At 32.8% G+C, this 14630-nt stretch overlaps 1 protein-coding gene across 1 annotated transcript; it reads left to right on the plus strand.

Annotated features, from left to right (window-relative positions):
• The first annotated feature begins 1596 nt into the window (after nt 1-1596).
• On the plus strand, nt 1597-9891 carry LOC139506146 (uncharacterized). The gene is made up of 2 exons (XM_071295372.1): nt 1597-1739; nt 6675-9891. Exons 1-2 carry the CDS (start codon nt 1653-1655, stop codon nt 7089-7091), a joined length of 504 nt encoding a protein of 167 aa, XP_071151473.1. The 5' UTR covers nt 1597-1652; the 3' UTR covers nt 7092-9891.
• The last annotated feature ends 4739 nt before the right edge of the window (nt 9892-14630 follow it).

Below are 14630 nucleotides of genomic sequence, written 5' to 3' on the forward strand. Positions count from 1 at the left end.
TGTACCGGTCCAACGGACGAACGGAAAGACGGAATTCTTTATCACTATAACCCCCCGCTTGACAAAGTGGTGTACAATTGAGTGTCAAAGAGACATCTCTACATCTTAAACAAAGTGAAGGAACTGTGATCAATTATAGGCTACAGTCCGGCCTCGAATGTGTGCAAATACCTGCAGTTTTATATTACAACTAAATCTGTGTGTTTGTACAATTTTAAGAATAACGGAGGACATTTCTGAAACTTATATACTAGTATACATCAAACCTTCCTCTTATTTTAGCAACATTGAAACATCCTTATACTTAATGTAGTAAGTCGAGTACACCCTATCAAGCTAAAACATGTTTCATAAGTTTTCAGGATGTGAATGTATTGAAATATATTTGTGTTATTTAGAAAAATGCCACCTTCTTATGTATCGTAAATAACTTTGAAATCACCACTAGAATACAGTGACATTAAGACTGATCATACAGTTTTAAAATATACAAGCGAGACTGATCGTACAGTGAGAAATTCAAACAAGTGTAATTTTCTTATTTCTGGCTTCAAAGATCTGGTTAACACTTTTACCACCACTTGAAATATACTTCATCTGATAATTAAGTCAGGTTTTACGTTTATTTGTACACTAAGAGGGTAAAAAGATTGTTTTTAGGCTCGCCGACTGATTTTTCTTAGTGATGCACTTGAAAATCTCTTTATTAAGGCAAAGATACGAATAATGAATGTGCGGAATTTAATTCTAAACCATTTGAGAATATCGATGTCGGCTGAATTAATCATTAAGCAATGTACAGATGATAAACTTACCGTTTAATTCAGTATACCCATCAAATTTCAAATGTGATCAAAAAAGTTCTCGCTTCGAAAATCGCGACTTCCGGATAGCGTACAGAATAGTATCTACACTGTGCTACAGCTCAGGTTGATTCTGCTTTGTCTACCGGCCCACCAAAGGAGTGGGCACCGGGTGGGCAAAAATTCTACCTTGTCCACTCTGCCCACCCATAGGAGTGGGCATGTAGTTCCTTTTGTTTAATCTAAAAAAACATGCAAGTACAATCACTTGAAAAAAGCAGATAAGCATTTGTAATCAATATTTTTACAAAAAAAGAGATTATAGCTAGAGTAGGCACGGGTGAGCAGGTGGAAAAAGCAAAATCAAACACAGGCTGTATTTAATACCAAACATGCATTTTGGGTTTACGATTGCATTTCTTTTTTTTTAAAGAAAGCAACTTGTTAAGACAGTTATCGGCGTAAGATTAAGCAAAGGGTACTATGCTTCATTTATACTACTTGGACAATTCTGGAGTCATATAGTACCTTTAAAAAATGTTTTTTTTTCGATCAAAAACGCTGCGGCACCATATGTGTTTCTTGGACTTATTCACACCCAAAGGTGTTGAACTTTAATAATTTGGCAATTTTGTGTACGTAATTGTTTTAATAAAAACGCAGGACCGAAAAAGGCTACCATTGTCGCCTACGTAAATAATCACCCATATTGTGTGTTTAAAATATTCAAAGGATTTTATGTGTTTTAAAATGTACAGATAACTGTGTTATAAACTAATTCTCGGTATCATCCGAGTGCTCCTAGACTGGAGGGATTTACATAAGAAGAAGAAGAAGAAGAAGAAGAAGATGGCGTCGTCAAAGGACCGCAGGTCAGCGGCAGGGAAAAGACATGTCGGTCTTACTGAATGTAAAGACTTAAACGAACTGGACTATGTAAGTTTTTACTTGGACATTTTGTATATGAATGTAAACATTTCGTATTTTTCTTCAAATCTCAACAGTATAATCACGGGTATAATCATAATTTTATGCTCATACGATGCAGTCCGACCACATAAGACTTTGCAGCTTATTAAGGTTTATGTACCCTTCTGTAGCCATTTTTGTACGAATTTTTCAAACCTCAATTGTATCAAAATTAAAGATATAATAAATAATAGAGATAGGCCATTTAGTACATGTTCCAAGGGGAAACTTGATGGAAAGCATTATTTTTTTCTGTTTCATTGCATTTGATAGAAAAAGAGGACTTTGTGTTAAATAAATCGAGATTTTTATAGAAAATCCACAGCCTTTAATACAGAGATTTTTGTTATAAATTTTGAAACATAAGTTACTCACTTAATTTTCTATGATGTGCTAGTGTTTATTTTTTACAAAAAGTTCTAAGTAACCTGTAAATTCCAAAACACCTGTGCTGAGTCACTAAAGTCGAGCGCTCCCTAAAAGGTGTACTTGATTTTGGCCATATTTATACTTGTCTTAACCAATAACTACATTTATAAACTTGTTTTAAGGTAATCAATGCTAGCACTGCATGCAATAATCCTATATCTATCAGTCATCAAATTGCCAAATATGAGAATACAAGGATAAAGGCTGTGGATTTTCTATAAAAATTTTGATTTATTTGCCACAAAGTCCTCTTTTTCTATTAAATGCAATGGAACAGTAAAATATAATGCTTTGCATCAAGTTTCCCCTTGGAATATGTACAAAATGGCCTATCTCTATTATTCATTATATCTGTAGTTTTGATACAATTGAAGTTTGAAAGTTCGTACAAAAATGGCTACAGAAGGGTACATAAACCTTAACATAGAACTTGCATCTAATTTGATATTTAACATTTTGATATATGAATCGATTGACTGACAAATCTATATTGTGTGTGTTTATCTCATTTCCCATAAAATGTCTCCGATTAATTTTAAAATCAACAAAGTGGGTCGTGAAAGATATTCAGTCATTTCGTACCATAACCATACACCTAATCGCTATTTATTCATTCCGGATAAGTTCTAAAATTACACAACTTTTTCATCCAGTTGAAGCTATCTGGGACCCTGTTTAAACAATTCACCATGCATGATACTTTTTAATGAGACCTGTTTAAACTACCGTAAATACTTCAAACAAAATATTTTTTTACTTCAATTTTAATTTCGAAAAAAGTGGATCATACTACATTTGTATATCAAAGTTTCTTGATGATCACTTTCTAAAGTTTTTTCTCCCTCAGCTCACTACTGATGACCTCCATTTTTCGGCCGGTGACCCAAAACAGGAAGTTGTATAAATGACTGTTTTTCCCGGAATGGACTAAATAGCGATAAGGTGTTTTTGTACCATTGCCATTTTATACCCAAAATTACCATTTCGTACCATGCATTTGCCATTTCGTACCATGAACATAAACCATTTCGTACCATAAAAGGTCCATTTCGTACCACATGGAAAAATGCTTTACCATTTCGTACCATATGGAAAAAATGCTTTTCCATATCGTACCATATTATGGAAATAATTCTTTACCATATCATTATGCTTTACCATTTCTTACCATGTTGGAAAAATGTTTTTTTTTGTACCATATGACTTGTTCATGAGAAATATATTAGAAATTACATGGGAATCTTGTTTTTATGTTAATATTGGTTTTTATATTTACTAGATAATTTCGTTTAAATAAATGTTTTATATATATACTATTTATTTTAGATATCAATTCCCATATTTATATGAATTCATAAAAAATTAATCATCTGTTATTTTTTTTTTTTACGAATATGATAGGAATAATTAAGAATTAGATGGTAACTTCAAATGGTGCAATTAAGCTATGTGTTTGGACAGTGTTTATCGCTAATTATTTATTTTTACTCCAAAATTTTGTTGTTAATTTAACATCTGAAGAATAATCATCAGCATATGCTTTTATAGTCATTAAACGTTGTTTTACCAGGAAATGCAGAGAAAGGGGCACAAGCTAACATTCAGTGTTCTCCAAAGGATTTTTGGATAGCACCATGGTAGCGCGTGACAAGTTGGATAAACGTGTTGACTTTTGTGACACGTCGTGTCGTTTTTTTATGGTGTTTTTTTTCATAATATGGTTATACCCATATTAAAGGTTTGTTTTTGCATCCTTTTTATTGTTTTCTTCTTAACCCTGTTCTAAGTTTGACATTTTCTGATTTAATAATTGAAAAGCAACAAAGATTTTATATTATTTATTCAAGTTGAAGAATAATAAAACTATATTTAATACATAACATATGACAAGCACTAAGGAAAGTTACTGTTGTTTTCAAATTTCCAAGTGCTCACTGATTAAAGGCTAATTATTCTTTACTTTCTATATAAAACATTTAGGCATAATCACTAAAGTTAAATTAAGGCAATTTACAGCAAATAAATAACCAGTAAATACAATTATTTTATTTCACAAGAAGTTCTATTCTTATTTAATTTCAATAAAAAAAATACTGGAAAGGAAGGAAAGGATACCTTTTTTATCTTGTGTAAGTCGAATTATTCATTTCTTCAAAATAATTCACAAGACTCCTTTTAGAATGACACTTTATTCTAAAACAATTATAACAAAATATTATCTATATTTTATAGCAATACACTGATTGAAATACGATTAGAATTATCTTAAAAAGGGCACAAACGTGTAGGGTGCGAACGTGTAGGGAGCGAACGCGGCTGGGCGCGAACGAACCCGGATTCACCTGTGGTAAGGAAAAAAAATGTTTAGCCAAATCCACAATAGTTTCATATTTTCTTATTAATACAACCTTTGTATATCTAGGTGCTGCCAGGCTTTAAAACTTTTTAAATTATACAGTTTTGTCTGTACTCAGATGTAATTTCATGGTGTAAACACAGTCATTTTTGACAAAGTGTAAAGATGAACCTTAACTTTTTTTCTCTTTTAATATCTTTATATTATTTTTTTTTCTTTTTAGCAAGTTTTAATAATAATAGATGGAAAATGTTGGCATTCTGATACTTTAGTGGCCCAAACCCATAATTTCTTAAAGAGCTCTACTAAACTATTCTTAACCCGTTACCCTAACCTAAAACATAGCCATATATGCTCCTTAACTCTAGTATAGGGACCCTTATTTGGCTTAAAGTAAAAGAAGGCTGAAATGTTTCTGTAACTAATGTAAGCATGTCTGTATGGTACATTGTATACATGCTATCACAAAGTGGTTGGGCCAAGTAACAATTGTAACTACTTGGCCATTCTCGCTACACAGTACAATATAAGTTATTTCTTCGTGCAACCAGAAAGGCTGAGTTGTTCCAATTGGGCCAAGTAAGTTTTACAAGCCATTAGTAATTTTAGAATTTTGTAAAGCCTGTAGATATTGGGTAGTCCAAATAATTATCACGTTCACAACCATGTAATATGGACGTTGGGAAACTTAATTAGTCATTTTTCAGCAAACCTACGAAAAAAGGTAACAAGTCAGTGGCGGTTCAAGAAGTTTTCATAAGGGCGGGGGCTCGCTCCAGTCATGCTTCACTCAGTGATTCCCTATATAATCAACCAAATTTTTCCCTTGAAAGGGGCAAGGGGCAAGTTTTGTGTAATTAATCAACCCAGATTCCTGAAACTTTTCATTTGTTGAAGTTGTGCAAAAGCTATTATGGAGTGGAATTATTTCTTTATTGTTTCCAGACTTGGAAACTATGTAAATTTTATTGTAATTATCTCCTCATACAGTTCAATTAAGATTCTAATACAAACATTACTATAACATACCGGCCATTTGAGACTTTGACCCATTTTTTGCTCACCTTTCTTTAAAGGAAATGTGAGCTATTGCCATCACTTGGCGTCTGTCGTCATCATCGGTCTGTCTGGTGTAAAATATTTCAAAGATCTTCTCCTCTAAAACGTAACATGTAGAACCAATTCCAACCAAACTTAAGCTGAATGATCCTTGGGGTTTCTTGAATAATGTTTTGTGTTTTATTTTCTGTTATTTTCTTGAATATTATAATAGATAAAGATAAACCGTAAGCAGCAAAAATGATCAGCAAAGTAAGATCTACAAAATGTTAATGTGACCAAATTTGTCAATTGACCCCATAAGGAGTTATTGTCCTTTAATGACAATTTTACACATTTTGTTCATCATATTAGCTAACTTTAAGTCTTATAAAAAACCTTCTCCTCTGAAACTAGTGTACCAAATTCAACCAAACATAAACTGAATTATCATTAGGATGTCTTAAATAAACTAAAATAAGCTAAAAATGTTTATAGGTTATGGAATTCCTTGTCGCAATATTTGATGTTAAAATAATGGCTGGAAAGGCTTTCTCTGACTTTTACCTTATTTTTAGCATTAGTATTATTTTGGTCTGAAATCTTAAGAAAGGAAATCTACAATCTGCTTAAATTTTGTTAATGACCTTTTATAAGCTATTTGAAGATTTCTATGAAAAGAAAAGTGGGTGTTATGGGGCAAAATATTTAACCCTGTATCTTAGGGAAAAACCCAAGGAGTCCAAACATTTGACAAAAATTTCCAAAACCTCACCTAAGTACATCCTTAATTGAAACGTGAATTTCTGTTTATTGAACATTTTTGGAGTTATCCGTTTGGAAAAATTGACCCTCAAAATATGAATAAAATTAGTTTTAAAATGCTAAACATCTTTTGCAGTCATGTTAGCTGCTCTGCATAATTTGGATCACTTCACAGACTTTGTATTGGGATACCCAGTGTATTTTCCTCCTGTTTTGCAGTTACATTGTATGTGCAAGATATTTTAAAAAGTTCTAAGGTATACATCATATAAATACTAATACATATTTTATTATCAGACATATTTTGCTTTCAGGCATGGAAGGCAAATTACAATCAAAGAGCCTTGCTGCTCAGGATATTATGCCTGAGCCATTCAAAAGACAAAAAATGTTCAATGTCACAGTCAAGTACAATTGAAAGTGTAAAATTTTTTTCCAAAGAAAAGGAACAGTCTGAGGCTTCATATCTGATGTATGATTGTTATAATTCCTTCCATCAACTATCCTTGGATAATTTTTATAAATATATAGACAGTTTTTTAGAATCGTTTGAGAATTCTGAAATAAGTGAGGATTATTGGAAGGAGATTGTTAACTGCTTGGAACTCTTTGACTATAAGTATGAAAAAATTGAGGGAGTAGAATTCTGGTCATCTGAAAAAAGTCCAAAGACTGATGAGGACTTGGTAGAAGCATTTGGAAAGATGTCTTTAGGTAACACATATTATTAATTTAGTTTTGTTTTCAAGATGGTTGGGGTTCTTAGGTCGGATGTCAACAATTTGTTTCCAGACAATAACTGAAAAAATATACATCCGATTCACATTATTCGAACAATATTCAATAATTATTCATTTTTTGGGAAAAGACAGAAGTCTATTTCCTTACACTGCAGCTCAGGTGGATTTTGCTTTTTCCACTTGCCCACTGTGGGCAGCCTACCTGTGCCCACTCTAGCTATATTCTCTTTGTTTTGAAAAATATTAAATACAAATGCTTATCTGCTTATTATACAGGAATAATATATAGGAATCACCCTGTCCGTCCGTCTGTCTGTCTGTCTGTCCATATGTCTTGTATGCGCAACTCCTCCTTAACGGATTGACCAATATTGACAAAACTTTATCCAGTTGTAGTACACCACCTGAGGATGTGCATAAGGTAAAGATATTTCTGGTCTGAATTATTTCAAGGGAGACAATTGAATTTACTTAGTTTTAATATAGCAATAAATGGCAACAGGTCTTGTAAGCCCAACTTCACTTTAATTGATCAATTAATATTGATGAAACTTTTACACAGTTGTTGTACACAACATTAGGATGGGCAGGAAGGAGGATATATCTGGTCAGATTTTTTTTCAAGGGAGATAATTGAACTAAGTTTGTTTAAATAACACAATATGTGGCAATAGGTCTTATAAACACAACTCCTCCTAAAATGACTAGAAATATTAATGAAACTATGCACAATTGCAGTACATGACCAGAGAATGTGCATTACGTAAGATATTCGTTGTATGGAGTATTTAAAGTGAGAGATAATTAACTTATTTATCTAAATAAAGTTATTTTACTGTTTTTCACACACTAACTTAAAAAATGCAAAGAGAGATAACTCTTAATCATTATTATTTATTTTAAAGTATATTCCTTTTATTTAAAGTCATTAAGGCCATAGTTATTATAGTTTTAGTTTTACAAAATTTTTTGACAAAACCAATGGGTAGGAGGATGAAAAAACTAAATAAAAAAAACCTGCTGCTGCTGCTGATTTTTTTTTTAAATGATATACCAACCATCAATATCAAAAAAAAAAAATTATTTCACCAGGAGATTTTCTCCTAGTGTAACAACTATTTTTTTTATCTTGACAAGGTTTGAATTGAAAATCAATGAACAACTTGCTAAATCACCAATAGCATAAATTTAGATTCTTTCATGCAGCTATGAACTAAAATTTATTTATTTTTTGCATGAAAAACACTGGGTCGGAGGAGAAAAAAAAAATAAAAATCAACATTTTTAATTTTATTTTTTTTCCTATTTTGCAAAAATTAGGGTAGGAGGGTTCGTAAAACTAAAAATAAAAAAAACTACGTCCTAATAGTGGTGACATTTTCATTTTTTGTCAGAAACCTATGCTGTGTTAAATATTTAATCACAATCCAAATTCAGAGATGTCTCAAGCTTGCCTTAAATATGGAATTGGGGTATCGGATCCTTAGTGAGTTTACTCACAGTTTTACGCAAAACTCTCATATGCTAAATACTATCCACACTAATGATTAAATCTGTAACCACTCTTGTTTCAATTGAATGTATTTGCAAGTCTTTTGATAAAACAAAAGAAAGTTGGTCCAAATCAGGGTCCAAAATTAAACTTTGTTTGATTTCATCAAAAATTGAATAATTGGGGTCTTTGATATGCCAAATCTAACTGTGTATGTACAAAAATGTAGTTGTGTGGGTGTTGCACTGTTTGGCGCATTACAAATTTTGGAATTTCCGTATGTGTTGCAATGTGGCTCATTGCCATATATATATGGCACCCGATAGATGGCACTCTCATTAGAATTTAAAATTTGGGAATTCCAATATCGGCACTTGTGCATAAGTTGTGGACGACAAAGCAAGTGTATGCTTAATTTTTGGTCCAGTTTGGTCCTGTTTTCAAATTGGTTTACATAAAGTCCAAAGAGTCCAACATTAAACTAAGTCAAGTTTGATTTTAAACAAAAATTGAATTCTTGGAGTTGTTTGATATGCTAAATCTTAACATGTACTTAGATATTTTATTGTGGGTTGTATTGCGCAACAGCATGAAATCTTCAATTGAAAATAAATTCAAATCATTTAACCAATTTCAAGTTCTTTAACTACATTTATTCTGTGACAGAAAACTATCATGTGTCAAATATTTAATTAAAATCCAATTTCAGCCTCTATCAAGCTTGAATATTGTGTCCTTATTTGCCCAAACTGATCAGGATTGGACCTCTGCGGTCGTATCCAGCTGGGTCTGTCCATTAAGCCATGACATAAAATGGGACATCATAGTTATATTTTAGAATGTGACACAGGTTGAAAAAAAAAATTGATTCAGAAAAAGGATATACCAAAGCATCCAGAAAAATATAACAGAAGATAGTTTGACTATTACAAATTTGATTTTGGACGCCTTCTTTTACCAATGAACATTTGTAACATATGTGACATGTCAAATATCCATTTTTAAAAGAAATATTTATGAAATCTTCTACACTTTGAAAGCTGAGTCAACAATGCTGAGAAACAAAAGTAGATGTCATTTAAATTAAAACAATTAGCCAAATGAAGATGGGCAATGATTTTTTTTTCACTTCTTTATTATAGCATATGTGACAGATATTTTGGCAGTTGCTTTATTATTTGTAAAAAAATCCTCTCAAAAGTATTGCCATAAAGGAACAATTTTTATTTTATAAATATAATGGAAATTATATTTGTAACACAGGTTTAATGAAATTATGAAGGAAAAAGAAAAAAAAAAGCCATTTTTCCCCAACATATGTGACTTGACATTTTGACATCTTGTATATAACATATGTGACTTTTTACATCATTTATATTTATCTTTTGATTTTCTACTTCAAGTTAATTGAAAAACTAAGTAATTAAGTTTGGATATTTATCCTAAAATTTTTATGCCCCACCTACGATAGTAGAGGGGCATTATGTTTTCTGGTCTGTGCGTCCGTTCGTCCATCCGTCCGTTCGTTCGTCCGTCTGTCCCGTGTCAGGTTAAAGTTTTTGGTCAAGGTAGTTTTTGATGAAGTTGAAGTCCAATTAACTTGAAACTTAGTACACATGTGCCCTATGATATGATCTTTCTAATTTAAATGCCAAATTAGAGTTTTGACCCCAATTTCACGGTCCACTGAACATGTAAAATGATAATGCGAGTGGGGCATCCGTGTACTATGGACACATTCTTGTTAGTTTTGCAATTCAATATGATATGCATATTTATTATTTATAATATATAAGAATGTGGTAATCGGAGGAGCATTTTCCTGCTATGAACTAATGTACTTTCAATATTGTCAACAGTGTAAGAAACTTATAGAGAAACTAATCTTGTAGCAAACATTTTGATCTGTATATAAGAGAGTCAGATATACGAAAGGGAGATTCAAACTCATAAGCAAAAAACAAACTGACAATGACATGTCAAAAAACTAAAGAAGTTAAAAAAACAAAACAAAAGTCTAAAAAACACAACATAAAAAAACTAAAGACATGACGAATTTTGGAATCGGAAATCATCTTTTTTGTCGTAAAGTTTAGTTCTCAACTGACCTTCAATGTCAATGTCCATATGTGTCTGTCCCTGTTGTCATTTGTTGCTGTTTATCATATTTTTTTTTTATACCCCCGCTTTATAAAAGGGGGGTATACTGTTTTACCTCTGTCTGTCAGTCAGTCCGTCCATCCGTTCGTCCTTCCGTCCCATAATTATTTTCGTTGCACTTTTCTCAGGGAACTGCATTTCAAGGATTTCTGAAATTTGGTTTCAAGGTTTATTTGAATGAGCTATACCGTGTGATGCATTTTCAGATTCATCACTCAACAACTTCCTGTTTACCGAACACTTCATTTTACACATGATAGCCAAGTTGAAAATTTTTGTCACATTTTTCACAGGAATTATACATTACAAGGATTTCTGAAATTTGGTTTAAAGGTTTATATGAGTGAGCTATACATTGTGATGCGTTTTCAGATTCATCACTCAACAACTTCCTGTTTACCGAACACTTACATGTACATCATTTTACACATGATAGCCAAGTTGAAAATTTTCGTCACATTTTTCTCAGGAACTACATTACAAGTATTTCTGAAATTTGGTTTCAAGGTTTATATGAGTGAGCTATACCGTGTGATGCATTTTCAGATTCATCACTCAACAACTTCCTGTTTACCGAACACTTACATCATTTTACACATGATAGCCAAGTTGAAAATTTTTGTCACATTTTTCTCAGGAACTACAGTAACATTACAAGGATTTCTGAAATTTGGTTTCAAGGTTTATATGAGTGAGCTATACAGTGTGATGCATTTTCAGATTCATCACTCAAACAACTTCCTGTTTACCGAACACTTACATGTACATCATTTTACACATGATAGCCAAGTTGAAAATTTTTGTCACATTTTTCTCAGGAACTACAGTAACATTACAAGGATTTCTGAAATTTGGTTTCAAGGTTTATATGAGTGAGCTATACAGTGTGATGCATTTTCAGATTCATCACTCAACAACTTCCTGTTTAATGAACACTTACATCATTTTACACATCACTCAACAACTTCCTGTTTACCGAACACTTACATCATTTTACACATGATAGCCAAGTTGAAAATTTTCGTCACATTTTTCTCAGGAACTACAGTTACATTACAAGGATTTCTAAAAACTTATCATTTTGGGGTCCTTTGCAACTTGCCGTGTGGTGTTGGCTTTTGCTCCGTGTTGAAGCCATAGGGTGAACTAAAATTGCTATTAACTTCAACATCAGTTGATCTCTGGTGGAGAGTTGTCATATCTGCAATCGTACCACATCTTATTTTTCTATGGCAACAAACGGTCTGTTTAAATAATTTTAATAGTCCCCTACTTAGTCCCCTACCAACAAAGTTGGAGGGGACTTTAGGTTTGCACTCTGTCCGTCTGTCCGTCCGTCCGTCAATCCATCCGTCCGGCAAATCAGCTTTCCACACTTTTTTATACGACCGCAAAATTTGAAAAAAATTTCGTCGTATATTGCTATCACGTTGGCGTCGTCGTCGTCATCTTCGTCGTCGTCGTCCTCCGAATACTTTTAGTTTTCGCACTCTAACTTTAGTAAAAGTGAATGGAAATCTATGAAATTTTAACACAAGGTTTATGACGACAAAAGGAAGGTTGGTATGATTTTGGGAGTTTTGGTCCCAACATTTTAGGAATTAAGAGCCAAAAAGGGCCCAAATAAGCATTTTCTTGGTTTTCGCACCATAACTTTAGTTTAAGTTTATAGAAATCTATGAAATTTTGACACAAGGTTTATGACCACAAAAGAACGGTTGGGATTGATTTTGGGAGTTTTGGTTTCAACAGTTTAGGAATTAGGGGCCAAAAAAGGGCCCAAATAAGCATTTTTCTTGGTTTTCGCACAATAACTTTAGTTTAAGTAAATAGAAATCAATGAAATTTAAACACAATGTTACTGACTACAAAAGGAAGGTTGGTATTGATTTTGGGAGTTTAGGTCCCAACAGTTTAGGAATTAGGGACCAAAAAGGGACCCAAATAAGCATTTTTCTTGGTTTTCGCACCATAACGTTAGTATAAGTAAATAGAAATCTATGAAATTTAAACACAAGGTTTATGACCATAAAAGGAAGGTTGGTATTGATTTTGGGAGTTTTGGTCCCAACAGAATAAGGGGCCCAAAGGGTCCAAAATTAAACTTTGTTTGATTTCATCAAAATTGAATAATTGGGGTTCTTTGATATGCCGAATCTAACTGTCATGACTGTGTATGTAGATTCTTAACTTTTGGTCCCGTTTTCAAATTGGTCTACATTAAGGTCCAAAGGGTCCAAAATTAAACTTAGTTTGATTTTGACAAAAAATGAATCAGTTAGGTTCTTTGATATGCTGAATCTAAAAATGTACTTAGATTCTTGATTATTGGCCCAGTTTTCAAGTTGGTCCAAATCGGGGTCCAAAATTAAACTTTGTTTGATTTCATCAAAAATTGAATAAATGGGGTTCTTTGATATACCAAATCTAACTGTGTATGTAGATTCTTCATTTTTGGTCCTGTTTTCAAATTGGTCTACACTAAAGTCCACAGGGTCCAAAATTAAACTTAGTCTGATTTTAACAAAAATTGAAATCTTGGGGTTCTTTGATATGCTGAATCCAAAAATGTACTTAGATTTTTAACCGGATTTTTGTGACAAAAATGTCGGTGATTGATTTGGGGATGTACGGCGGGCGGGCAGTCGGGCGGCGGGCGGTCGGTCGGATCGGTTCGGGGCGGGCGGGGCGGGCGGGAATCAAATGTTGTCCGTGCATTAACTCATGAACCGTTCAACCAAAGCTTTTAAAATTTTAATATGTTGTTACTGACAACTAAATGAAGGTCAAGTTCAATAATGGCGAATTTGACTTTTACCGTTCAGGAGTTATGGTTCTTGAAAGATTGAAAAATGGAGTTTACAGTCGTGTCCGTGCATTTACGCATGAACTGTTCTACCTAAGCTTCCCAAATTTTAATATGTTGTTACTGATGACAAAGTGGAGGTCAAATTCAATAATGGCGATTTTGACTTTTACCGTTCAGGAGTTATGGTTCTTGAAAGATCGAAAAATGGAGTTTCCAGTTGTGTCCGTGCATTTACGCATGAACTGTTCTACCTAAGCTTCCCAAATTTTAATATGTTGTTACTGATGACAAAATGGAGGTCAAGTTCAATAATGACGATTTTGACTTTTACCGTTCAGGAGTTATGGTTCTTGAAAGATTGAAAAATGGTGTTTCCAGTCGTGTCCGTGCATTTTCTCATGAACCATTTAACGAAAGCTTTTGAAATTTTTATATGTTGTTACTGATGGCAAATTAAAAGTCAAGTTCAATTATGACGATTTTGACTTTTACTGTTCAGGAGTTATGGTTCTTGAAAGATTGTGAAATGGCGTTTCCATTCACGTTGTTGCATTTACTAATGAACCATTCAATCTAAGCTTTTCAAATTTTAAGATGTTGATACTGATGACAAAATGGAGGTCAAATTTGATATTGACGATTTTGACTTTCACCATTCATCAGAAATGGTTCTTGTGATATTGCCAGGACACAAATAAATATTAATAAATCCGGTTTGCTGTCGTTGTGACAGCCTCTTGTTTATTATGGGTCCAGTTTTCAAGTTGGTCCAAATCAGGATCTAAAATTATTATATTAAGTATTGTGCAATAGCAAGTCTTTTCAATTGCACAGTATTGGGCAATGGCAAGAAATATCTAATTGCACAATATTGTGAAATAGCAAATTTTTTTAAAATTAGAGTTATCTTTCTTTGTCCAGAATAGTAAGTAAGAAATATCTAATTGCAAAATATTGTGCAATAGCAAGATTTTTTTTTAATTGGAGTTATCTTTCTTTGTCCAGAATCAACTTAAATCTTTGTTATATACAATATACAATGTATATTCACTTTTTACTACCAACTGAT

Source organism: Mytilus edulis, unplaced genomic scaffold, assembly GCF_963676685.1.
Source record: "Mytilus edulis unplaced genomic scaffold, xbMytEdul2.2 SCAFFOLD_1198, whole genome shotgun sequence".
In the NCBI taxonomy this organism is placed as follows: Eukaryota; Metazoa; Mollusca; class Bivalvia; order Mytilida; family Mytilidae; genus Mytilus; species Mytilus edulis.

Bases quoted from the DNA above. Each gene is read 5' to 3' on its own strand.
- LOC139506146 (XM_071295372.1), top strand. From the start codon at position 1,653: ATGGCGTCGTCAAAGGACCGCAGGTCAGCGGCAGGGAAAAGACATGTC. The intron at 1,740-6,674 runs GTAAGTTTTTAC...TTTTGCTTTCAG, and splicing joins ACTTAAACGAACTGGACTAT to GCATGGAAGGCAAATTACAA.